Source organism: Notechis scutatus, chromosome 3, assembly GCF_049901735.1.
Source record: "Notechis scutatus isolate UNSWTSFEM ecotype Mainland chromosome 3, rNotScu1.2, whole genome shotgun sequence".
Taxonomy (NCBI): Eukaryota; Metazoa; Chordata; class Lepidosauria; order Squamata; family Elapidae; genus Notechis; species Notechis scutatus.
Window position 1 is genome coordinate 63,070,943 of NC_142011.1, and position 26,926 is coordinate 63,097,868.

Here is a 26,926-nt window from a genome sequence, read left to right on the forward strand (position 1 = left end):
GTGGCTTCTTCAAAAGAAATTGTATCACTCCCTCTTTCAAAGCCTATGGATCTTCACTCTCTCAGAGAAATATCACCACTCCCACATTCTGGACAATAATCTTTACAATAATATTCAGTGTAATGTGGAAAATGATAGTTATTTCTTCTGTCTCATCTGCTGCTCCACATTTTGTGAATGTAGATGAACAATCCTTGTCTGTGTTTGTGACCTTTCTTTTATAAGACTTGTTGGAAGGGATTATACGGATAGACCAATAATTATTATAAAATAATTTCAAGAAGCAGCCAAAAAACAAATTATAATCATCCAATATTGGAGAAAGTGTTGGTTAATGACATTAGAAAGCTATTTTTATGTATAAATATAGGAAGACCTCTTTTATTGTTTAGTCATATGGTTACACATGGTGGCAGCTACCAGTTTTTGTGACAACTTCAGGAAGAATTAAGCATGAAAGAAGTGGTGATGTGAAATATTCTACAGTTATCTCTACATCTGTATCAAAATGCATTCTGTACCTACCATGCTAAATGACAAAAAAATAACAATCATACTATGAAATATTAGCTTCCCACATCACATAAAATTCATTAATGAGAGACTAGCCTCATCATCTGAATGGAGGCCATTTGGATTTAGGAAATTTGAAATCAAATTTATCAGTCCCAGTTTCTGTAAATCCCAAATGGCATGGCCTATCAGGCCTAGATTTTTAGGAAGAATTTTTCATGTGATGAATGGGAGGAAGGCAAAGGTTTAAGCTTTTGACAGAGGCTTGGATTCTCCATCGCTGGAGATTTTGAGGGATAGGCTGGACATGTTTAAATAGGTTTTCTTCCACATTGCATATGATTGGAATAGATGAGCCTTGTGATACTTTCCAATTTGACAATTCTATAACTTTACAATTAATCCATTTTTGCTAATAATTGTAAGTCTTTGTTCTGATTTAGTGGGGTGGCTGATTCATATGTGTCTCTCATGATCTATTTCAGTTCATTTTTAAGCAAAAAAAATCACAAGAAAATCCATTAGGCATGAGGAATTTTTTTACACAGCATTCCACCATGCATCCTGGACACAATTAACAAATAACACATAAGGTGTCTTTGTATTTCTGATTATAATATTTCATTCAGATTTCAGACTATCTATGGATGTTTGAAAATAATTACTCTCCCTTTCAATTCAGGAGTGGTTTAGTGATCAATGGGTGTGAATTATGTGTGTCACATCTCTGCACTGTGTAATTTCCTCCATCTATATGATTTCTGGAAAATAATCCTTCTGAACACCAATAGAATGTAATATTACAGAGATTGATATGTATAAAACAAACTATAGAAACTATACATGTTTTCTGGAATATTCAACTGCCATCTAGTAGTACAAAAATTGTCAGGATTTTCATATCACCACTGCATTTTGGGTAACATTTAGAAAATAAGTACAATACTACCCAACTGCGATGACCAGATTGAGTGACAGTAATTATACAGTGATTTGATTGATCAAAGTTCATCTTTGACTTTGGTAGCTTTTTTCTTCTTTTCTTTCTTGGCCTCTTTTCCCTTTGGCTCCTCTTCTTTAATATTTTTAAATGCTGCATCTTGTCCTTCCCGTCTCCTCCATTCCCTCTCCTGTTTAGAAGAAGAAATTATATAAATTAATAAACTCAAACTTGAAACATTTTGATGATCAAATTCTATTGTTATATAGAGTTCTGTCTTTAATAAAATATAGTTTTTAAATCAGAATAACAGAACAGAATAACAGAGTTGGAAGGGACCTTGGAGGTCTTCCAATCCAACCTCCTGCTAAGGTGGGAAACCCTACACGATTTCAAACAAATGGTTTTTAATTCTTAAAAACTTTCAGTGTTGGAGCATTTACAATTTCTGGAGGCAAGTTGTTCCACTAATTAATTATTCTAATTAGTCAGGAAATTTCTCCTTAGTTCTAGATTGCTTCTCTCCTTGATTAGTTGCTATCCATTCCTTCTTGTCCTGCCTTCAGGTGCTTTGGAGAATAGCTTGACTCCCTCTTCTTTGTGGCAGTCCCTGAGATATTGGAACATTGCTATCATGTCACTCCTAGTCCTTCTTAAAATTAATAAATTGGATCTCATTTTAATAATATTACAACAGCAAAAAGTAAAAAAGAATTATAATAATACATCCTCTTACAACTATGGCAAACAAACTTTACAATTAATAATTTGCAACTACTCTCTACATTGTTAACGTCCTGTAAAAAGATGGCGTTTGAAATGAACACCTAATATCAGAACTATCATTAAAAAAGCATAATGAAGAATGTTATTCCTGCGTCAACTCAGAAAGTTCAAACTGCCCAGGACCTGTTGATACAGTTCTACAGAGGAATTATTGAGTCTGTCTTTTGTAATTCAATAACTGTCTAGTTTGGTACGACAAACAAACAGGACAGGTACAGACTTCAATGGATAATCAGGACTGTAGAAAAACAACTGCAATCAGCCTGCCTTCCATTGAGGATCTGTGTATTGCATGGATCAGAAAAAAGACTGAAAAAATATCAAAGACCACTCACATCCTGGACATATACTGTTTCAAGCCTTCTCAGGACACCACTACAGGGCATTGCATGCCAAAACAACCAGACACAGAAACAATTTTATTCCCTCCTGCCATCACTCTACTGAATTCCCACAGCACTGTCTTATGTCTATTTACCCATATAGTATGACTATTATATTTCTCATCTTTTCAACTACCTTCTCTTATTGGTATCATTATTATGATTATTATTACTCTATTGTTTTGCACATACACTGAGAGCTTCTGCATCGGAGACAAATTCCTTGTGTGTCTAATCATACTTGGCCAAATAAAGCATTGTGTTGTGTTGCATTCTATTTTATTCCTATTCTGTTCTGTTCTATTCTATATTGTTGTTCTGTTCTACTCTATGCTACTCAACACAGGTAGCATGCAAACTAAACTTTACAAACCCAAATAATACTACTCAAGTTCAGAATATTTTCCTAGCTTATTCAATATCAATAAATGTAAATAAATATCAATAGCTAATTTTAAAAACTGATTCTAGCAGTTCGTAGCAGTTTGATTATTCTCGCTTTATCATATTTGCCTGCTATTTGGTCAGTTTTTCAGAAAGCATGCTATGCTGCTTATGTTGTGATGTTATAAAAACAGCACTGAGCAGCAAGTATTTTTTGAAGTACAGCTACATAATTTATAAGAAAAGCATAATAAAAATAGTTACTCTTCTCTTTTTCTGTTACAGCCATATTGCTATCCAAGTAATTTATGTGGAAGATGGATAATTCAATTAATAGGATTTATGTACATATTGTTTATTCCTCAACAGAATCAAGCTCGTGATTTTATAACATTCAGATTATTTAATCCTCAACCGTTCCCTTCGTGGATTTGGTCACATATACAAGCAATTGAAATTATGTAAGGATTGGACTAAATTATGTAAGGATATAGCCATGCAGCCTACCTCTTCAAATCCCACTTTCCTTCATTTTTTTGAACATCTGCAGGAGAGTACTTATGATCTCCTGAGCAGTTTTCCACACAATTTAAATGGGTTCCAGATTATATGTACAATTATGTACAGGCTCAAGCTTTACATTTACATTTTTTTTCAAGATGGGAAGAACAAGGGACAAAACATGATGGAGCTAATCTGTACAAATCTTCCCTCTTCAGGGTTTAATGCTAGCACACATTCAGGCAAATATTTAAATGAGCATTTTGCCCTATTATCTTCCACATAGACAATAATAGGTTAATTGCTAAAAGAATTCAGCAACAATATGTTGTGACATGGAGCCCATTCACTTGGTCATACAGTTAAACAGGAGTTTCCCTTCAACCTTATTGTCTGTTTCTACCTGCAACACTTAGTAATCACGGAGCTTTTTGGTTATGTAAGCAATTGTACCCAGGGTATCAACATTGGAAGTGTTAAATATTGTCTAAAGCTGTTTTTACTTTAAAAATGCATACATTCAATCACAGAGCATAAGGAAATTAAGAATAATTATTCACTATGATTAGATTTATACACAAATCAGTGAATCCTTCTATTGCGTACGCAGCCTTCTATTTTTTTTTACAACACTGTGATTTTGGCAATTTATTACATTATGCTTTATTTTAAAAATATCTGTATAGTGCCTAATACTCATAAAAATGGAGGAGCAATTTAAATGTTGCAATAAACATACATTATGAATTGCCCTGAAATTACTTACAAAAGTGACACCCCACATTTCATTCCCAGCATCTTCAGCATATTGTTCATCATTTGTAATAAGAAAGTTATCAAATATTGTACCAGATTTTCCCTGTTGAAATAAAACACAGCAGAACTAGTCATGTAATTACATATAATCTTGTATTAAAGGAACTGGCTTTGAAAAGACCAAGAATGGATTTGATAGCACTCTTCATCTATCTGCAAGAATGTGATAGTTCAAGATCTGTTCTCTGTCATACCAGAACAGAAAATAAAGGTTTTAATTTATAAGATGATAATGTTTCCAAAAATACTTCCTAACAATAAGAATAATTCAACAGTGGAGCCATGAGTAATGGACAAATTCTCATTCACTTATGTTCAAACAGAAGCAAGACAATAATCTGTCTAGGATACTTTAATCTGGATTCCTACACTAACAAGTGGATGATTTGAGGATGAATATTTCACAACTATTAAATAAAGTATATATATTTCAAAATAAATGAATAAATAAATAGGATTATTAATATTTTTGTTTTCCTAGACTAAACAATGTATGGCTAGTCCTTGACTTATAACTGTAATTGGGGGTCAGAATTTACAACACTAAGCAATGTGGTTGTAAAGCACAATCGCATTGCTTAGCAACAGAAATCCCTGCAGTTCTGGTTACTGTTAACTGAATCGTTAGGTCATCCTGCTGGCTTCCCGCAACCAACTCAATGGCAAAGGCAGTAGGAAGGAGGTCAATAAGCAAGGGGCTGCTGCATGGATGGGGAAGAGTATGCATGTGGGGGCACAAGGATGCAAGGATGTGCTTCAACGGACAGGGAGGGTATGGTAGTGTGCAAGGACGGCAGTGTCATAGTAGACTCAGATTTGGACTCAGGGGAGGGCAGGATGATGAGCAGCCCGTTCTGAAGCCAGCTCCAGACATGCCAGCAGTAATATGAGCAGCCAACTTCAGCACCACTGGACAGACAGACTGCCAACTGAGCAAACAGAGAGGTAGTCTAGCCAGCAACCAGCAGACATAGCTGCTGTCATTCTCCAAAGATGAGGAAGTGGAATTACCACCTCCTCCCATTGCAAGAGCTCTGCAAGTTGCAAAGAGCAAAGGCAAGACTGCTCACACAGAAGCTATACCGGGGCTGCTTCTGGTAGAATGGAGCAGCAAACATAAGCTGTCTGTTGATTCATAGTCTATGTGCCTTGACTTATGAACTTTGTAACCTTGTCTTTGAATCTGAATCGGCTGACAAATCTTCTACAAGCTCTGACCCTGAGACTCTGCCTGACAACGCTCTGGCTTGCTGCTTTGAACTGGAACTCTCATAAGCCCAGCTTGCTGAACTTTGGAGAAAACTTATCTCTATCCTGCAACTATGTGTCTTTGCAAGTTTCATTTAGTAAAACAAACAAAATAATCTCTTTGTGTACTTGTGTGCACTTGGTCTGGAACAAGAGATTTTGAAGGAGGCACGGGGGGGGGGGAGCATCACAGCCATGCCTCATTGCCAATGGATGATCGGTACGCCGCTCTGTTGCTGCTGTTCGAAGAGACCGCCATCAAAGAAGCAATGCCGCTCCGCACACCATGTTTCAGTGCCCACCAAGTGCACGGACATGATCTGAGCAATAGTAGATTTGGGAAGGAGGTGTGGCAAGGACTGGAGAGGCTTTATGACGGTGAGCAGGAGGATTGGGGAGGGTGTGCAAGTGAAGCATGGTGAGGCTTAGAGTGCACAAGGCAGTGAAGGAGTTGCATTAAGGCTCGGGGAGGGTGCACAGTAATGTGTGAGATGCACTAAGGAGGAGGATGCATGGAATACACAAGTGGCATGGTGATGCACAGGGAAGATGCACAGTGGGGTTCAAGTAGCAGATATGGCACAGAGGGGCTAAAGCATGGGTAAGGCAGACTTCAGGAACTTGTGACCTTTTCCGCTGGCTTCCCCATTTACTCTCTGGAGAAGCCAGCAGGGAGGGTTGCAAATGGCGAAAGGGGGTGGTGGTGCTACAACTGGTCATAAATATGAGTCCGTGCCAAGCTCCTCGATCACAATCATGTGATCAAGGACGTGCTGAACAGCCAGAGATCTAAGGACCAGTCATAACCATCATTTGTTCACTGCTATTGTAACGCTGAATTTATGGTCATAAGTCAAGGACTATCTGAAGGGTTTTTTTCATTTTCTTACTATGATGGTATAGAATATCTCCAGAATTGCCAGTTATCTTCATAATTTGAATAATGAATATAGTTTGCAAACTTTCTAATATACATACCTGTAAAATTTCTAAGCCAATGACACTAATATTATAATATTTGTAAATATTAGGATCTGGTTTGTATTCAGGGTTGTCAACTTCTGGCTGGACCCAAATGCCATTATAATTGGGGTTTTTAATTATACGAGGTTTCCAAATGCCCTAAAAATGTAAAGAAATTTTAATATCACAAAGCTACTTAAACCAAGATATGTAAAACAGGCTGAAATCTACTGAAATAAAAGTAACACCTGAATTTCACTGATTTTTTAGTGAAATATTTTGAAATATGGTTAAAACTTTTAAAGTGTTTATTATGCTAAATGCTATCTACAACTACCTGTGTTTCCCCGAAAATGAGACGTGGTCTTATATATATTTTTTTGCCACCAAAGAAGGCACCAGGTCTTATTTTGGGGGGGTGTCTTCCACTGACTCACCTCATGGCAGCAGCACTGACAGATCTGCCCAACAGGAGCCTGCTGCCAGCCCACTTCTTCTATAACAGAGCTCCAGATTGATTGGCTGCAGAGGCCTTTCCAGAAAGATCTCTAACAGCAAAATGGAAGTCAGGAGTACCACGTGCGTCAATCCAGACCTACTTTCTTAGCTGCAGAGGCATTTCTGGAAGACCTCTGGTGGTGAAATGAGGCAGGGGTGGGGTGGGGTGAGGGCATCACACATGTCAATACAAAGCCTGTTTCTTGGCTGCAGAAGCCTTTCCTGAAGGCCTCTGACAGCAAAACGGAGCCAGGGGCGATGTGCGCAAGTGGCAGCAAGCAGCTGCAGAAGGAGTGGGCCAGCAAGGCAAGGCAGGAATGGGCTGGTAAGCAGGTGTCGGGGTGTGTGAGGCCTGGTAAATAGGGCATCTCCACCTCCCCATTCCCACCCTAGCTTAATTTTTACCCGTGCGTCTCGTCCCATCCCATGCACCTTGGAGCGGGCGGGGTCTTAACTAGGGCTTATTTTGGGGCCATGTGTAAAAATCAAGCTAGGGCTTACTTTCAGGGTAGGTCATATTTTTGGGGAAACACGGTATTTATATGATGAAAATAATAAAAATGACAATAGGAAAAAAAGGCCTAATAGAAGATGTTGGAAGGTAATGTAGCAACCAAAACCAGAAAGAAATATACAACTAGATTTATTGTCAGTTCTGAGAAGTGAGTATTTTAAAATGAAAAGTTGAAATATATACAACTATTTGGTAGGAATCCAATGTAGGTAATGAAGGGTGGCAAGTAATAAATTGGGATGAGAAAAAAGCCCACAGAAGTTTAAATAGGTAGTATTTAAATGGTCAACACCTAATAGCATGCTAATGATAATATGGTTTGGAAGTTTGATAGCTATTGTAATTTGCAACGCATGATTTATAGTTCAACATATAAGCAGGTTATGGCTTATTCATCAAATTATGCTTAAAGAAACATTAATTCCATGTGTGAAGCTACACACTGAAAATCCTTTCCTCATAAAAAATGAAACACAAATGAGAAAGGGAGAAGAATAAGAATACAAAGCAGTGGGACTTCTGGTTTGGGTTTGTTCAGCAACAGACCGAAATCCGCAATCGTGTGCGGTTTCGATCCGTGCTCTCCGCTGGAGTGCTCCGATTCTTTGGATTTGGGGCTGAAGCCACCCCGCAGAGGTGGTGAAGAAGGGGTAGATTTCTAGCCGAGTGGAGGGGAGCCGCATCTCTCCTCCTTGGCTGGTCTAAACTCCCTTCCCCGAAGGCAGTTGCAGCAGTGGTCAGAAATGGCTACCTCAAAGAAGACCCTGACTGGATAAGATTATGCAGGAGGAAGACAAAGAGGAAAGCAGGACAGACTGGGCTAAACAGAGAACATCTAAGCAAGGTATCCTGAATCTAAAAGTACTTAGAGGGATACTTCTGAAAGAAGATTTTTAAGCGGCGAAGGAGAGAGAAAAGGAGGTTAAAAACCCCTTTTTTATCTTTATATTGACAATTACAAATGGTATGGAAAGAAATTTACGTTAATCTATTTTGACACTAATAGGCAACTTTAAGCTGAAATCTAAGTGTCAAAAGGAGAATAAAGATTTTTTTTTTTTTGGATCATTTTAAAGCCCTAAAAAGGAGAAGAGTGGAGGCAAAAGAGTGGGACTTGGAAAAATAGAGTGCCACCTGGAAAAATAAAGAGGATTAACAGTGAAACTTTGAAAAGACTCCCGAGGATACATTGTAACTGAAATCTTATTAAAAGATACAGTAACCCACAGAAAGGAAAAGGAAAGAAACAAGAAGGAACAGTCTGGGATCATTTGGTGATTTAAAAAAAAAAAGTTTTTGGCATTGGTTTTTTTTTCTTTTTCTGTTTTTACAAAGTCAATTGGGTGGTTGTTCAAAAGTGTTTAAAATTGCATCACTCCTGGAGGAATTGAAGATGAGTCTTAAAAAACAGAAAGAAGATGCAGAAAGGGGAGGAAGATCCTTTGGCTTCGTATTTGAATTTTTTGAAATGGAGATCCTGAACTATGAAAAACAAAAGGAAAAGCTTCAACAGCAAGAAGAAGGGCGGGACAAAGAAGAAGCCATTTTCAATGATCAAATAATGCAAAGTGTGGTAAAAAGGGGGGAAAGGAGTTAAAAGTTTGAGATCAAAGGGAACAGCCAAAAAGAAAAATAGTCTGAAAAAGAAGTATAACAGCAAGGAGAAGCAGAAAAGAAAACTACAGAAGGGAAAATTAGAGAGAGAAGGGTATAAAAAACGGGATGAGAAAAAGGGGAGGAAGATAGAAAGGGAAATAACTTATGAGGGACAAAAGCAGGAAATAAAGAAAAAGGGGAAACGTACTAGGATTAAAGGTATTTGCTCAGCTAGAAAACACAGAGACAATGGCTAAATTAAGTTAAAAGTGAGGATTCTACAAAGATACAAAAGATAGTGTTGTAATAGTAGAATACTGTAATGAGTTAGAAATGAAATAAGTAAATAATCTATGAGATAAAACTGTATTGTTATGTAATGGTATGTTTATTTATAATTAATGCAATAATAAAGAAGGGAGGGAAACTTTGTAATTGTTTCTAAAGATTGATAAAATATTGAAAAGAAATGTGAAAGATTTATAAGGAAATTTATACCAGTTACTAGAATGAATTTGAATAATTATTTTGCTTATTAATAATAATTAATTTATAAGATAAAACTGTATGACTATCCAATGGTATGCGTATTAACAATTAACGTAATAATGAAGAAGGGAGGGAAACATTTCAATTGTTCTCAAAGATTGATAAATATTGAAAAGAAACGTGAAAAATTTACAAGGCTCATACCAGTACTAGAATGAATATGAACAACTATTTTGTTTACTAATGTTTATATATATATAATTGTTTTTGCTATGTTTTTAGAATTTTTCTTTTTACATTTTCAAGGGGAAGTACCAAGCAGAGTCTGAATTATGAGATTTACATGATATAAAATAGATATTAGAAATTTAAATGTTATAATTTTAGAATGCACAAATTTAATGTTTAATGAGATTTCATATGATAACAACAATAAGACTTAAAGGTGTTGCACTCCAATTGGCAATCATAGGGGGAATTTTGCTTTTTAAGAAAGTTGGAAGAGAACATACGAAATTGTAAACAAGACAGACGAAAGTATAAGTATAATGAATAAAAAGATATAGAAATTTAGGTAAAAGAAATACAATTGAATAAGAAGAAAATGAGATAACCATAAAAGAAAATTAAGAGAAGGGAGAAATAGTGAGAAGCTGGAAAAAGAGTAATAAGATATGAAGTTGAATACATAAGATGAATATGCATATGAAATTGTGTCTGTATGGAAATGTGATAACCCGGAACCATGCTGTACTCAAATAAAATGTTTTATTTGTTTCGTTAAAATTCAATAAAACTTTATTTTAAAAAAAAAGAATACAAAGCAGTGAAGGTTAAAAAAAGTTAAGTTGCTGTAAAAACAGAATTTTCATCATCGAGCTGAGGTTATTCTACTGATGAGAAGTTAATGTTTGGAAGGATATGCAAGGTCATGAGATGCCTCAAGGATTGGACGATGGTTGTTTAAAAAATAAAGAAAGCATGAATTAATTATCAATAGAGGTAAGGGGTCAAGAATGATGAACCCAAGTGTAAATTTGTAATTGAAATGGACAAATGAAAACTAGTGAAATGAAGACTATGATGATTTATATGATAATAAAAACTAGATTCAATATCTTATAGCTTAATTAATGTTTAAATTACATAGGCAATTAAATAACCACCAAGTTAGTCTCTATTTTATTACTTTCACTTATAAAACTCTTACTTTATATTCAGGATTTGAAATCAGTGGTGGTTCCCATGCCCCATCCATTTCTTCATCCCAGTCATCTGGCTTTAACACAGTAGGATCAGGAATTCTTTGTGGTTGGTCCCAGTCCTAAAATGGTTTCATCAAGGTTACTAATTGTAATAATTAGCTTCTATGAGTATTTTGACAGGAAACAAAATTAGTATTATTTCTCCAAAATATGGTTTGCATCACTGCTTCAATAATTTTATTCTGATTCATTCAAGAATCAAGATACAGTGTTTTATAATCAAATATCTATTTGAAAGGATTAGTTGCAATATTTTATTATCTCAACACTCAAAACAAGAAACTTGATAATAAATGTATTGTAATAGATATTTGCTTCAACCCAACCATTTAATTTTTCACATGATGGAAGATTTATGACTACAGAGTGGCAGCTACTAGAAACCTTTTATGTACCTCTGAATTTGGAATGCAATTAATGTAACTCCAAAAGCAGTTTTGAATGAACCTGTAATGGGCAAGTTGCTTTTCTTATTTACAAAAATATGTTCAGGAATTCACTGGATTGTTATTGGAGGCTTATCAGACAACATGTTTAGCAATTATGCCAAATATAATTTACCTTTATACTGCTCACATCATTTCATCACTGCCAGTCTAAAGTTAGTTATACTTTTTGTGAGTATTAGAAAGGTTAAATACTAATCATATTTTGTTGCAAAAATCTTATACTGATTTTAGAGTTTACAGTCTAGTCCCAATTCCTCTGCTACAAAGTTAGATCAAAGAAGCTCCACTTAAACTATAAATCTTTACGAAACACCCCCTAATGATCACATATTGTTGTTATAATTAAGAATCAGTAACAGTCCCAACTTCATTGTTTTCAGTATATGCAATAAAAGACTATAAGTGAAACACAGCAGGCAAATTGATATAGACTGAAATCATGCAGTTCAAAGTGAAACAGTACCTCTGGTTTTTTATCCATGGGATCTGGAATAGTTTCTCTTTCATCCCAATAATCAGGTTTTGGCAAATCATTATCTATTATCTTTTTTGGAGGCAGGAAGTCCCAATCATCTTCTAGATGGCCAGCCTCAACCACATAATTATCTATCTTCACTTCATAAGTTAAATCAGGACGTAGAATTAGAGTGTAGAGATGGGTAAAGTCATCAGTCTTGAAAAAACAAACAAACAAACATTGTTACAGAAACATGGGAATGTCTTTCCAGTGCTGTACAACTGACAGTTTTGCTAATTAAATTTCATAAGGTCTGAAATAATAAGTCTGCTACTAGTGTAATTATCAGTGCAGTGCCAAGAAAATGATAGTTCTAGGAAAAAAAATCACGATTTTTTGTTGCACTAGACTACATGCAAATAGTTAATTCTGTAACACTCTACTAAAACATTAAAATGAGGGGTATTAACAGTAAATACCGTACTTGCTAACTTTTCAGATGACTTGCTGTTAGCTTCTGACATTTGGAATAGTTAACATGTTTTATCTAGAATTAGTCAACAATCTCCCAAACAATTCTGCTTAAAAGTGCAGCAAATTAGATTAAATATTAGTAATTCACTGAAAGACATTGATCGTACCTCACATGTAATGTTCTTTTTAGTCAAATAGTAGTCATCTTTATAGTTCAAAATAACTTGCACTATCTTTTTATACTTTCCACATATATCAGGTCCTAGAAGAAAAGAATACCAAATTACTCTGGCAGAATTACACACACACACACACACACACACACACACACACACACACACTCCTAAAAGGCCCAAGAATGATAATCAAGGAGAACAAAAATGGGCACAGCATTCCAATCTGGTTTCCGCCAGTCATCCATAATCAATGTTGTTTGAGTCCAAATTCAGGTTTGAAATGCATCTTGAATGAGTTCAGATAATCTACTGTCTCCAGCGATCTCAGAAACTATATTGTCCCCACAATCTACATTTTATTATAGTATTTATTTTAGAAACCTATAGCCTCTCTTTTTCCACTAGCTAGCTTGAACTGATATCATTTTAGAAACATATGCTATTAAATAATTAAAATAAAAATGAAAATCCATGTGAAGAAAACCTGAATTCCAAAATCTATACATTTTTGTCTTCTATCAGTAGACAAATACTCAATGATATTAGCCTGTAAGTTTAAAATATGCCTATAAGAACATATCTTTTTCACATAAGCAATAATAAATTTGTGGCATGGACATGCCAATATATTGATAATTGTGTACAGTATCTGCATATTCCTAAATAATAACTATGATTTTAATTAGAATTTCCAATATGGAATACTCTTTGACATACAACTAGGGTAAATTGCTGACTTTATATCCCTCCCAGTCGGTTCCTGAAATTATCTAGCTGCCATGGTCAAAAAGAAGATAGTATACTAAACCAGAGCCCTAACATTATCCAGCAAATCTCTTCATATTGTTATATAAATCTTACTATAAAACTCATTTAACTCATTTATAAATATAAGGGAACAGATAAAAAATATTGAAAAGTAATGTCTCAGAGGAGGTCATTTCCTGTGAGATTTACACTAACATAATATTTCTGCTTCAAATTAATATTATTAGGCATTTAAGAGAACATACCGAACATAATATAGTAAGGTGACTCTTCATTCAGGGTGTCTTGATTCACATCGACAGAAAAAAGTTTGATATAGGCTCCACCACAATCAACCTGCTGGTCATATTTTACTGTATATTGAACTACTAAGGTCTGATTTTCATTATTGAAAGGTCGAAACCTTGCTGATACTGCATAGTACCTAATGTCTTGAGTTGTCTGCAGACCTATAAAAAGAGATGATATTCAAATATCCAAATAGTGCTACTAATCAAGTACTTTGCCACAGGCATGAACCTGTATGCTTTATTATTCTTCCATATGGGATTACAGTGACTCTCTAAAAATTATGAGATAATATATATCTCCTTGATTCTGCTTTAGAGACATGTGAAATATATTAATAAACGTAGCTTAGAAATACATTATTATAATTTCACTTGCTACTTTTTTCCAAAAGTATTTCTATTATCACATATAGCGTGTAATATGTTATTACAGCATAATATAAAATAGTTCTGATAAAGAAAACTCTAGAAATTGAATTCATTTCTAATGCATTACTGTAGATATCTACTCAGAAATAAGTTTTATTGAATTTAATTACATATCTTATCAGGTACCTGAGGTTACCTGCTTCTCAGGTAGCATGTAAAGAATTGCAGTTTCATTATGATTTATGTATTATCTATGTATATATAACTAAAACTGTTGTTACTACATTAACTGGGCAAAATGTGCATCATAGAGCAACTATTTTTGAACCGGGGTACACGGACATACTGAATGCATCGAAAAACCTATCCTATATTTCTTCACACCAATTCTGTGGGGCAGGATGGGATGAAAGTCATCAGTGAGCTGCTGTGGCTGCAGATGGAGTAGGAATTGGATCTCTCTGGTGTCAGTCAAGTATATTAGCCATTACATCTTAACCCTTGCCCATCTTCTTTCATTTTTCAACTGCTTCCTACTCTGAAACTCAGTTTATGTTGGCCCCTCTTTCAGTTGCCAGGAGATCAGGTAGATTGGTTCTGCCCTAGCCTTCAGGAGATCACATGATCCTTTTTTTAAACAATCTGACAGCTTCCTGCAACTCAATGAAGAAGCTGACAGAGATTCAAAACTATTGAGTTGAGAATGCCAATGTACAACATTGTGGTAAAAAATAATTAAATTAAATTTTCAGTTAAATTAATTGTCAACATAATTATGGCACATGAAAAGAAAGGGGGACATCATGGTCAAGAAATAACACTTTATGTTTATGGCAAGGAAGAGAGATGAAGAAATGGAGAATGAAAGGGGCTGTACATTTCCAGTATCACAAGGTAACGTATAGAATGAGGAGGCAAGAAAAAATAGAGAAAACGGAAGATCAAATCAAGAATATGTGTAATATGTGGCAAACATTAATTACTCTGAGAGTTCCTCGACAAGACCTCAACAGAGAGTGAGGCAAAATGCATGACTTTCATAATATTTCTTTTGAGTTTGATACCACAGCCAAAGTCTGCCCTCATTGTCATTTATTCCTATTCCCTAGATAAACTTGGAATTTCTGCTATATGAAGGGAAAGGTCAGGATAGGCAATTTGCAACCTCTACCCAATGAATACTCAATTGATACAGCAATGAGTAACCTAGAGCAAATAGTTTGGGAAGAACATCAGACAATACAACTGTCTTTTCCAAGTGATATTCTTTTATGCCAAAGAAATTCTTCTAAACAGGAATAGATGGAATACTTTTGTGATTATTCAAGGGTAAATCCATCATTACATCAGATATTTAATGCCAGACCCCAACCAGCAATCCAAATATATTCAAATTTACTTAATGGTTCTTCAAGAGAGCATAGAATTGAGAATGGATATATTCCACATGATGAAATTAATGTGAGATTCTTGAATTACTTGAAGGAACAGGGAAGAAGGAAGGAAGGCCTATCTCTTTCCTAACCCATATCATCTCACTTTGTGCTCGCCCTTCTTATGTCACCCCTGTGTGCCTTCCTAACCCACACAGCACCTCTTGCACACCACCAATACCCTTCCTAACCCCTGCCAACCCCTGTATGCCTTCCCTGACTCAGGTACCCATCCTGAACCATGGTGTCCTCACCTCTCCTCTGACCCACTTAATATCTCTTGTATAAAGTATACCTAATTCATGTCCTTCCTCCCTTGACCTTTGTATTGCCTCTTGAGCAGCCCACACACCCTTTCTGACCCCTCCATATGCTTTCTCTCATGACCTGAACAGCACCTCTTGAAGTATCCCCAGGTGCCCTTTCCATCATGTGTCCCATTCCTGACCTGCACAGCAACTTTCACCACTCTGTGAGCTCCATGCATTGTTTTGAAACCACGCTGTTCCTCATACCTTCTATTCTACTCACATAGCACTTGTGATGACCCGGGGCACACACAGAGGCAACACAGTCAGCTAACAGTTCAAACCACCCCTTTATTGCTCCAAATGTTCCCCAAATGCTCCCACATTTCTGGCAAATCTCAGAGCAAAGTGATCACACACACACACACGCACACACCCTCCAGCAGCTTCTGGCTGCAAGTAGTCCAGCACGAAGCTGTGAGCACAATGGCTGCCAAAACAAGAAATCCAGCAGGGCAAGGAAAGAAGTCAATTAGTCCAGGAAGCAAAGGAACAATGCAATTAAACCAGGAAGCAAGAAATAAAGCAAGAAGTCCAGGAAACGTTCAACATTGGCAACAGCACACAACCCTCAATGAATTCAGCATTTGTTCCCGACAAATGTTCCTCCCTACAGCGTCTCCTTAAATCTCAGTTCCCAGGTGTCCCTTGTGGAGAGGGATGGGGTGCTCTCCTCCCGAGTAATCGGGTCAACCTGCGTTGTTCCCACCTTCTCTCCACTCTGTGCTTGAGGATCGAGGGGGTGGTACTTACTCATCGCCTGAGCTGTCTCTCATGTTCACTGCTTAGCCTCTCTTAAGTTATCCTGCCCCTATTCCTCCCTGCCTACAAGCCGTCCCAATCCTTAAAGGCCTGCTCAGTCTGCTCCTCCCCATATTCTTCCAAAGCCAACAAAGCTTCCCCCTCAATTTCCATCACCGCCAGTTCTGGTTCATCTTCCTCCCCAGATTCAGACTCCGATGGGGCATGACATCACCTCTCATAAATACCAAGGCATTCTTCCAACCTAGGACACTCACTCATGTGCATACTCAAATCATGTGGCATGCTTGGCACACTTACCCATCTCCCAACCCATGAAGCACCTCTCATATACCCCTGTGTATCATTACTTACTTGTAGTAAATAATGATACACATTACTTACCCCCATTTACATCCTCAATCTCTCCCTCACCTAGCAGATTAAGGATAAACTATCAGAAATTAGAGGGAGGGAGGGAAGGAAGAAGGAAGGAAGGAAGGGTGGAAAGGAGGAAGGGAAGAAGATTTCTGATGATGCCTGCCAGCTTTCCACAAGAAAACTCAATGGAGAAGCCAGCAGGTATTCTGAAGTTGCTCCCATTCCCTATTTTGCACACCCATGATTATACTGTTACTCTGTTTAGATAAAGAAATATTTCTGAAATGACGACCCAACAAGGTACATGTTGTTCAGTATACAAATAAATTCAGACCTGGATAGAAATCTTGATTTGGCTCCATTTAAATCAAGCTCCTAACTTGATTTTGCAATGGAGGCCATACTGGTGAATTATGTGAAATAGAGTGCAATTCATTTTTAGTTTTCCCGAATCATTCAGTATCTTGCAATATCAGTGGTATGGGTTTCTGGTCATAATTTTATAATGGCTCCTATACATCTGAATCCAGAAGGTGATGTTAGAGGATTTCTGTTCCATCTGAGGTATTTCAGAATTCATTCTTCCCTCTTACACAGAGCTAACACTGAGAAAAGTCAATATGAGGCTTGGGTTTATCCTTTGTAAACTAGTAACAGATAATAATTATTTTTGTATGAATCAACCTTAACCATATTAATAACACTAAAATATTCTGTATAGAAAGGATAAACTAACTAAAGCCCAAATCACCATTAATGCGTGATAGCATATTCTTTCTTTCTTTCTAGTCCTCACAATAGTGATTTTATTAAATTAGTTGCCTTTATAAAACATTTGCAGATGTCATAATTCTGAACATAATAATTTGCCCAACTATTGTAACTGTTGCAGTTCGTTAAGCAGGATTTCTATACATGAAAAAACTGCAGTCTTGTGGAGCCACCAAACCAGGTGACAAGAAACTGTCCCAAAGCATGACAGCATTTTTCTGAAGACTTATTTTCAAATTTGAGAGACATTTGATATAGTGCATTGTAGAATTGAGAGGGACACCATTTTTAACTAAAGGAAGGAAATAATCCATTCAGATATGAGACAACCTGTACTGTTAAAGCATATTTTTTAACTGAAACGTGTAATGGTAGAATAGCAATTGGACAACTAACATGGATCAATTTAAAATACAAAACCATTTGAGTTTCATGCAAAATTTGAAATTAACATCTTTAACACAAACAGTAGAATTAAGATTCATACACATACAATAGATTTCAACTGAAGATGATTCGAATTTAGTATTAGATTTTAGAGTAAAATATTCAGCTAGTTGGAATAGGCCCCAAAAGCCTTGAATCTGACCAATCAGATTTTGAAATTCTTCTAACTCCAGATTCTGTTGTCAAATCACAGATAATTTTTTAATTTTCTTAATTTTAAAAATGATGTGATCTGGCATGCAAATTTCTCATTGAGATATAAAATTTTTTAACTATATTATGCAAATAGTGGTAGAAAATACTTTATGCAGGTATTTTAGCATTAGCCAAACTTATGTGAATAACTGCATAAAACTGAATAATAAAATCTAGCAATTTGTTAGGAAATATTTCAAAAAAACCTAAAGTTTCATAATTGCCTGAAAAAATATTACTTTACCTTTATCTTTTTCTCTGTCACCATAAAATCTTCCTGATCCTATCCGAAATTTACCATAATCACCTCTATGTTTAGACAGAACCCATCGTTCCTCCCATCCATCTGAAAAAGAAAAATAACATTTCAATTTTACAAAAGATATCAGAGCAGTATTATTTCACTTTCTGTGAAATTTAATTCATGTTATTGGATATAGTATGCAATAAATGTATGATTACAATGTATATGAACTTATAATAACAAGAAAACACTTAAGAAATACAGCTCATTTATTATTGTGTAGCCTATTTTGTAGCTTGATATACAAAAATTATTAAAATTACAGCTATTTTCTTCCTTGTGTATATTATATAACTTCTTTACTGCAGTATAATAAAAATACAACAAACTTTTAAAAATAATACAAGTTTTATCAATACTACGTATAATTAAAAACAACTCCATAAAATGCATTTTATTCAGGAATGTTCAAAAGCCATCTGGAGCTTGTGATAACTGCTCCTGGACCCAAGGGACTGTAATGCATGTTGAATCATGTCTGGTGAATTGCCTGAGTTGTTCCATGTTTAAATTGCTAAATCTACAATTAAATGTGCAGAGATAATTAAAAAACCCTATATTTTTACCTATTGTATAAGAAAATCTCACTAACGGCAAAGTGTAGTTTAAGCTGAAAATAATGCAAGTAACAAAAACTTTTAGGTAGAGTAAATCTCCTAAACAAATGGATTTACAGTTGTAACAACCTGTATTGATCTTCCTAGATAAAAATAAACTGGAAAAACTGATAAAATGGGATGGTAGATGTCTGAAGGACATAGAATATATTTGACTCTATATTTTTTATCTCTTCCCTTAGTAAGCAAATATTCAAGAATTAACCAAGCTAAATCAATCCTAAAGCCAAAACATGCATTACACAGATTTGAATTTATCATTATTTAAATTGTTACTATAAATAAAATTGCAATGTATGTAGAAGTGGTTAAGAATTGACAACAAGGGAAAGAAACTGAAATTAGGATAGTTAATACAAAATGATTTATTTCTGCATAGAGAGAACATATTGTACAGATGACGTATCAATTTTGATATTTTGCTTTTTAGAAGTTACGGAAGACACACTGCATAAAGGATCCTGGACACATCTCTTCATATCCTTATCTATTCTTCTCCCTTCTCAGCGTCATTCAGTAGATCTATAATATCCATCTAAAAATTCTATTCTATCTTCAGAAGAGTGTGGCTCAATCTAGACTTCTCTCTTTCTTAAACATTTCTACAGTACTAATAAATATGTATACAGATCATTGCATGATATGATGCTATACAAAAATTCATTATATTTTATTAATCTAAAAAGAAAGAAAGAATATAAATCTGAGATTGGGTGACACTATGAAGAAGATTTAGAAGTTAATAGTTATATCCCAGAACAGAAAAAAGCAAAATATCACTTACCCTCATCATCAAACTCTTCCCTAAAATATTCTTTTGTTATAACGGGTTGCTCTTTTTCTAAAACAGGGGAAGAGGTATCATCGTCATCATTTATATTTCCCCAAACCAGACATATCAGAAAGTAACCTAGGAAAATCAGGTTCATCCCTGATACCATAGTAGATATTTTAATACAAGTGGTAGGACGCTTCTTTAAATTCTATAGAAATACTTGAGTATTTCTGAAATCTCTTCCTATTTCTCTCATGCACATCACTATAATTGCTACTTACTGGTGAGGAGACAGATCTTTTCCATTGGCTAAAATCCATGAATAATGATGCTATAGGGACCAACCAGAAAGAACCACGCAATTAAACCAACAGAAACTATTTAAAATGTCTCAGAGGAAATTAATTTTTTATGCACAGATGCCTAAACTAATTCAAATCAATTCACACCCAGGAAATACATTGACTTCCTCCTATATACAAGTCTGAAATACTATGGAGAAAGCTGTCTTTCCAAAAGCTGTTTAAAAACTTTTAAATAGCAATTGTAAATTAAATACAGTAATTCTATTCTTCCAGAATATAGTCTATTCTCTCTTTTTCCCCCCCCAGTAAGTTTGCAATTTCATATTATCGTCATATGAATCTATTATTTTTAAGTGCCTTAAACTTTTATTTTCTAAATAAAACAAAACTACCACAGTATAGATAAGAGAATTTTTAAGAATCATTTCTGTTGATAACAAGTTGCTAAATTAAAATATTGCTGAGATGTTTGGGAAGTTAGAATATGATCACAACTAAGTACCGTGTTTCCCACAAAATAAGGCCGGGCCTTATTTTTTTTTGACCCCTGAAAAAATGGCTAGGCCGTCTTTTCGGGGGTGACTTAATTCCCCCCTCTTGCATCCTCGGGTGGGCGGGCAGCAACAGCTTGGATGTTGACCTCAGCGTTGGTGGGGCACTTCGTATCGGGAGACCTTCCGCCACCATTGCTTTCCCTTCTCCCTTGCTGCCGCGGCGTTTTGAGCAACGCCGCAGCGTTTGGCACAGCCACATGTGGCCAGACAGGGCTCCTCCTTGCAACCGGAGCCCGGCGGAGACACTTGGCTTCAGGCGCTCCTGTCACCGCCTTCCCTTTGCCTTCGAAGGTAAAGCCAATTATTTAAAAAATGGCGCCCTACTACAACAAAGCCTCCCCTGCCCGAGAGGGCAGTCCAACCCCACATGGGGAGGTGAATCTCCTGGGGCCGCAGCACAGGATCGGCCCACCTCGGGAGAAGTGCCCAGCCGCCATCCCTACCTGGCGCCAGGCAGAGTGCGAAGAGCTTCGCCTGGGGCACCCACTGCAGCTGACAGGCGGGCCCTCCTGCCCAGCAGCAGAGGTCTCACCAAGGCAGCGAGCGCCTCGCTGCCAGACCCCGTTCATCCCGCCAGGGCCGCGCCAGAGCCGTGCGGGCAAGTCCCTCCAGCCTGAACCCAAAGCCACCGGGGGAGGCTGCCCGAGGCAGTGATAGCGCCCACCCGCCTGTGGACAGGGAGGCGAGGTGATGGCAGCGCTGTTTCCCTGGCCGGTGGAGAGATCCCGTAGCCGCCCGTCCTTTCCACTCCTCGCCCAGCCTGTCCCCGTCCCCACGCATCTCCAAATGCGCCAGCAGCTCCAAATGCTGCAGTGGAACAGGCATCAGGCAGAGGTGCTGACTCGGCGGGGCTCAGCTCGGAGGACACGGTGCAGGCCATCGCCTTGCCTCCCTGTCCACGGATGGATGGCTATCACTGCCTCGGGCAGCCTCTCCCGGTGGCCCCTTCGGGTTCGGGCTGGAGGGACTTGGGAAGGAAGCCAAGCTTGGGTTGGCCCGGCTCTTTCGCTTGGCAGGCGGGCGTGCACCCGCGGCTCGCTTTCCCAGCTCTGCCCAGCCCGCACAGCTCCGGCGCGGCCCTGGTGGGATGAGCGGAGGGCCCGGCGGGGAGGTGCTCGCTGCCTTGGCGAGAGCTCTGCCGCCGGGCAGGAGGGCCCGCCTGTCAGCTGCGCTGGGCGCCCCAGGCGAAGTTCTTCGCGCTCTGCCCGGCGCCAGGCAGGGATGGCGGCTGGGTGCTTCTCCCAGGGTGGGCCAATCCTGCGCTACGGCCCCGGGAGATTCGCCTCCCCACGTGGGGGTTGGGCTGCCCTCTCGGATAGGGGAGGCTTTGTTGTAGTAGGGTGTTGTTTTTAAAAGAGTTGGCTTTACCTTCAAAGGCAAAGGGAAGGCGGCGACAGGAGCGCCTGAAACCAAGTGTCTCCACAGGGCTCCGGTTGCAGGGAGGAGCCCTGGCTGGCCGCGCATGGCTGCGCCAAACGCCGCGGCGTTGCTCAAAATGCCATGGCAGCACGGGGAGAAGGTAAAGCAACGGTGGCGGAAGGTCTCCCGATACGAAGTGCCCCACCAACGCAGGCAGCACCATATCCGGGTATGCAACAAAAGTACTTCCTAACGGCAAGCCCCCCCACCATTCCCCCCCCCATTTCGCATGTTTAATATAGGCCTTAATTTGGGGGGAGGGGCTTAATTTGATTTTATGCCAATAAAACATGCTGGGCCTTCCTATTGGTGGAGGCTGTATTGTTGGAGAAACACGGTAATTGAGAAATATGAACATGCAAAATGGAAATACAGATTAAGTTAAATATAAGTGGAATTTCAAGATGATTTTTTTCTATCACAGAAATTGAATTATAGGAAAACAGATTTTACTGAAAACTAAATTCATCTAAAAATACTTAGGACAATTTTGACATTTTAAAAGAGTCAGAAAAATCTAATGATTTTTTTTTTAAAAAAGTCTTATTTTAATCCTTGCAGATGTTGCAGAGGAAAAAAGAACCAGTGCTCAAGATAGAAGGGCCTCAAGCATCTATACCAGAGTACCCCAATCTTTCTGGCTTTGCGGCCTGGTGGCAGGAGGGAAGGAAGAGGGGATAGTTCCTCATGAGTGATGGGCAAGTGCATATGTGTGCAGCTCCATTTGCATAAGTGGCAGGCATGTGTGTGTATTGCTTGTGTAAATGGAACACACATGCTCATCTGCTGCTTGTGCAAGTGGGGATGCGCGTGTGCTCGCCCGCCACTTCCATGGGCCAGTTTCAAACAGCTCAAGACCCAGTAGTGGGCTACAGCCCGGGGATTGGAGACTCCTGTTCTACATTATCCAGTGTAGTTTTGTCTTTTTGCCGAATTACAGCTGTTGTCTGAGATCCAGGGTGTTCTTGTTATAACAGTAATTTACTGCTTTCTGAGCTTTCTTTTGATAATTTGTCTTAAGATATTAAGTTCGAACTACATGTCTTGAAACTGGCTAAGATTACATAAATTATGTATGTTACGTTTTATCTATGATGTTGAACAAATCATAATGGCGATATTAACACATTTTAAGCTAGAGGATGGAATACTTTCAGTCTGGTTACTTTATCATGCAAATTCAGAAAATTAGATTAACTGGACAAGCTAGTTAACAAGTACAGCAACAAAGGTAGCTTCATGGAAATAAAAATTGCCAGACTATAACTTTGGTTAATAGAAGCAGGTATTATGCTTGATCAATGCTAATTTTAAATAATCAGGCTGATCTTGAAAAAGTTAAGCAAGGTTAACTTTTGAAAACTATTGAAAACATGGATAGGACACTGAGTATAACTGGGCATCACTGGGATGTCGATGACATCTTCGCCAGCACTGTAGGCATTAGATACACAAACTTCTTTTATTTCATTTCTCTGTGGAGTTTTAGATGCAAGAATTAGAAATCAATATATTTAAATAGCTTACCTTATCATTACTGCTGAAAAATATGTACTCTATTAATTTTAAGACCAAATGCTATTCTGAATACAGACTTTTTGGCAACATCTTGGAAAAAAGGGCAAAAGTGGAAGACCATATGCTGTGTTCACAATTTGACTTTTTTATTAGCATCTTCTTGGGGTACACAAATCAAACTCATAAAAATTGATCAGCTGTCTTTTATCAAGTTCATACACAATATTGCGAAAAGGTGTATTTGTTTTAAAATGTTGTTGACAAATGCTGCGTGTTCTGAATCTGTACATAGCCCTAGTAATGGTATGTAAAATCTTTGAAATGACATGTGATGCGTATGAATAAACATTACAAGGCTTTTACTTACTTTTCTCTTCAATGAAACTTGCAAAACTTCTCACTGTAGAAACTATACTTTAGTCCAGCTTGGCGCATTTCCACCAGATCTGCAATTTCTCCTCAAAGCTCATTTTCAGTTTGTCTGACCACTCCGCCTTTCTTTATTAACATCTAAAACAAAACAGCAGCCCAGGTTTATTGATGGGAAGGATAGCTTTGCTACTTCTTGCCTCAACTGCCACCTTTTCAGGGTAAGAGTTGAACTTCTGCTTTGATTCATCACTCTCACTTTCCCCACTTCCGTTTTTTACTTTCTTTCAGGGGAAGACAGGAAAGCAGATAATATTGGCTAGAAGAGCTAAACTTTGTTCTCAAACAGATTATTTTATGGCAAACTCTTCAGCTCACCAACCCCAAGCATCTATTATATGAAAATACTGTCATATATAATATAGTACTACAAATAATAACAACATTGATCCCTTGGAAAAAGACCCATCGACTCCTGGCTGTCGATATTAACCACTTTTATACTCTGTTTTGACTAAAAGAAATCTTAGTTCAGGAACAAGCTGAAATAAAGAGGATTTTTCCCCCTTTTGGTCCTCTCTCCCCACATCTGATTTTATTCTGACGTTAATGAACTTAACATCCAAATACAATCGGTCTGGATCTCAAACGGAATGCCAACAACGTAAATGAACGTTTGCCCCAAGCAGGCAGCTTGAAATCCCAATTGATGTCCGCATCCTCGGTCTCACTGGGACGAAAGGGACCCCACACACTCGCCCCCTTAGGATTTGGGGGGGCTTTCCCACTACCTCACAGCCACACGACAAAGCCACGCCCCCTCTCTCCTATATCCCCGCCCACTTATTAGTCTCCCAACTTATTACTTCCGCGACGGCCGTTTTGCTCCTCCTCGTCTCGCGCTGCTTCCCTCAGACGTCGCTCATTGATGGTGCTCGCGCTCTTTCCGCTCGCTCTCCCACCCCCTCCCTTTCGCTTTAACCCCCGCTCGCGAGACCGGCGTTTCCCCTTTAGTGGGCTGTTTGGCATCCTACCGGCTCCCAAGATGGCGTCCATCATGGAGGGTCCGCTGAGCAAATGGACCAACCTGATGAAAGGTTGGCAGTACCGCTGGTTCGTGCTCGACTACAACGCTGGACTGCTTTCCTATTACACGGTGAATATGGAAGGAGGGGCCGCGCTGGAACATAAATGAAGTGTGCAGAGTATATGTATGTATATATATGGGGGGAGGCGGAAGCAGCCCGTCAAGCTGCGCGCTTAGTAGGGATAGGAGATTTAGGGAGGGGGGGTTCTGAGAGAGGGCGTGTCGTACCGGAAAGCCAATCGGGATAGGTGCAATCCTGCTCGTGTCCAATGGGGAGTTAAGTTTGGAAGATTTATATGAAAGGAGCGTGCGGGAGAGTTAACATTTAACATACCGCGACTGAAGTGGGGAGGAGGATAAAGTGCCCAGCCCGGTCTTTGGAATGCACTGCTTAGTTTATGAAATAAAAAGGAACGACGCTAGTCCCAAATAGACCAACGGGAGTGTGGAAAGGGGACTCTTCTTTCTTTTGGCATAGGTAGTTTTCCGTGTTACAGAATAACAGAATTGGAAGGGACTTTGGAGGTCTTCTAGTCTAACCAAGCAGGAGTCTCTATACCGTCCCAGACAAATGGCTGTCGAATCTCTTAAAAACCTCCAGTGATGGAGCACCCACAATTTCTGGAGCCAAGCCGCTGCACTGATTTAATTGTTCTCAATGTCAGGAAATTTCTCCTTAATTCTACATTGCTTCTCTTCTTGATAAGTTTCCATCGTTTACTTGTTGCCCTGCCCTCAGATGCTTTGGAACAGGGATCTCCACCCTTGGCAACGTAAAAACCTGTGGACTTCAACTTCCACTCTGGGAGTTTTCCAATCTGCTTTGGAAAACAGGTCGACCGCCTCTTATTAAAGACGTATTAAAGACTCAACTTAGTAATAATAACTTCCCTTAGTAAAGACTGGAACTGTTGCTGTGATGGTATTTGAGGGTGGAAATACTACATTTCTGGATAATAAGATTATCGTATGTGTGCATAATTTCTTTCCACTTAGTTTAAGTGTCTAACTTGTGCAAACTTGAAATTAATTCTCAGTGAACTTGCTTAAGCTCCCATCTGTTAAGCCTTAAACTGAGGTAGGGCTTATTATGTGTGCTAGTATGATATTTTTGATAATTTTGTATATCACAGGTGAAACTAACTTTTCTCTGAAGAATGAAAAATCCATTAAATAATAAGGAAAAAAAATACAAAAAGTGGCAACAGTTATGGCAGGATAAATGTTCATGAGATACCACCATTCTTTTCTTGCAGCAATCTGTCTGAAAAAAATTCAGCTACCATAATCTCTGTACTGCAATAGCCAGCAAATCCCATTTACAGACTACATTAAAACAGGCATTTTTTTCATGTGCTAGTGAAAAATAATCTATAGTAACTCACTTATTAGCCTATATTTCTTCCGCCTCCTATTTAGCTGCATTTAATGTAAAATTATATATTTTAATAAAAAATTATTATTTTTCTTTTCAATCATGTTTGATTCTCAGAGACTACCTAAACTCAGTCCCTGTGGTTTCTTGGCAAGGTTTTTTTTAGAAATGGTTTGCCATTGCCTCTTCCTTAGGGCTGGCCCAAAAATCACCCAGCTGGCTTTGTGCCTAAGGCAGGACTAGAACTCAGTCTCCCAATTTCTAGACTGATGTCTTAAACTGTACACCAAACTTTAAAAATTAAGTTTTAAACTTTTTAAAAGTATTTTTAAAAATTGAGTAAAATTGACTGTTAGTGTCTTTTTGTGTACCATACTTCGTCATATATTAATTCCTCTCTTCATCTTATTAGATTTTAATTTGTTCAAACTAAATATATATTCTGTCA

The 26,926-nt window shown here is 38.0% G+C and overlaps 2 protein-coding genes across 7 annotated transcripts in view; one reads left to right on the forward strand and one right to left on the reverse strand.

Moving 5' to 3' along the window:
- Window positions 1-295: 295 nt before the first annotated feature.
- LOC113411014 (calreticulin-like) lies at window positions 296-25,189 on the reverse strand. 3 transcript variants are annotated; one of them, XM_087960264.1, is made up of 12 exons: window positions 24,876-24,990; window positions 24,015-24,157; window positions 20,133-20,182; window positions 19,861-19,917; window positions 18,400-18,501; window positions 13,466-13,669; window positions 12,444-12,538; window positions 11,809-12,018; window positions 10,842-10,955; window positions 6,550-6,693; window positions 4,274-4,366; window positions 296-1,643 (listed from the first exon to the last, which is right to left on the reverse strand). In XM_087960264.1, exons 3-12 carry the CDS (start codon window positions 20,155-20,157, stop codon window positions 1,515-1,517), a joined length of 1,173 nt encoding a protein of 390 aa, XP_087816390.1. In that variant the 5' UTR covers window positions 20,158-20,182; window positions 24,015-24,157; window positions 24,876-24,990; the 3' UTR covers window positions 296-1,514. The 3 variants fall into 3 exon arrangements, with proteins under 3 accessions (XP_087816390.1, XP_087816391.1, XP_026521640.1); XM_087960265.1 differs by lacking the exons at window positions 19,861-19,917; window positions 24,876-24,990 and adding an exon at window positions 25,051-25,189; XM_026665855.2 differs by lacking the exons at window positions 20,133-20,182; window positions 24,015-24,157; window positions 24,876-24,990 and having other exon boundaries at window positions 19,861-20,105.
- OSBPL9 (oxysterol binding protein like 9) overlaps window positions 25,052-26,926 on the forward strand; it is a 56,478-nt gene continuing 54,603 nt past the window's right edge. For all 4 annotated transcript variants that reach the window (XM_087960260.1, XM_087960261.1, XM_026665848.2 and 1 more), the window contains exon 1: window positions 25,052-25,172. Coding sequence is in view for 2 of the 4 variants with exons in the window: in XM_026665848.2 (XP_026521633.2) it covers window positions 25,062-25,172 (111 nt within the window). In the remaining 2 variants the exon portion in view is untranslated. The remainder of the gene's footprint in view (window positions 25,173-26,926) is intronic.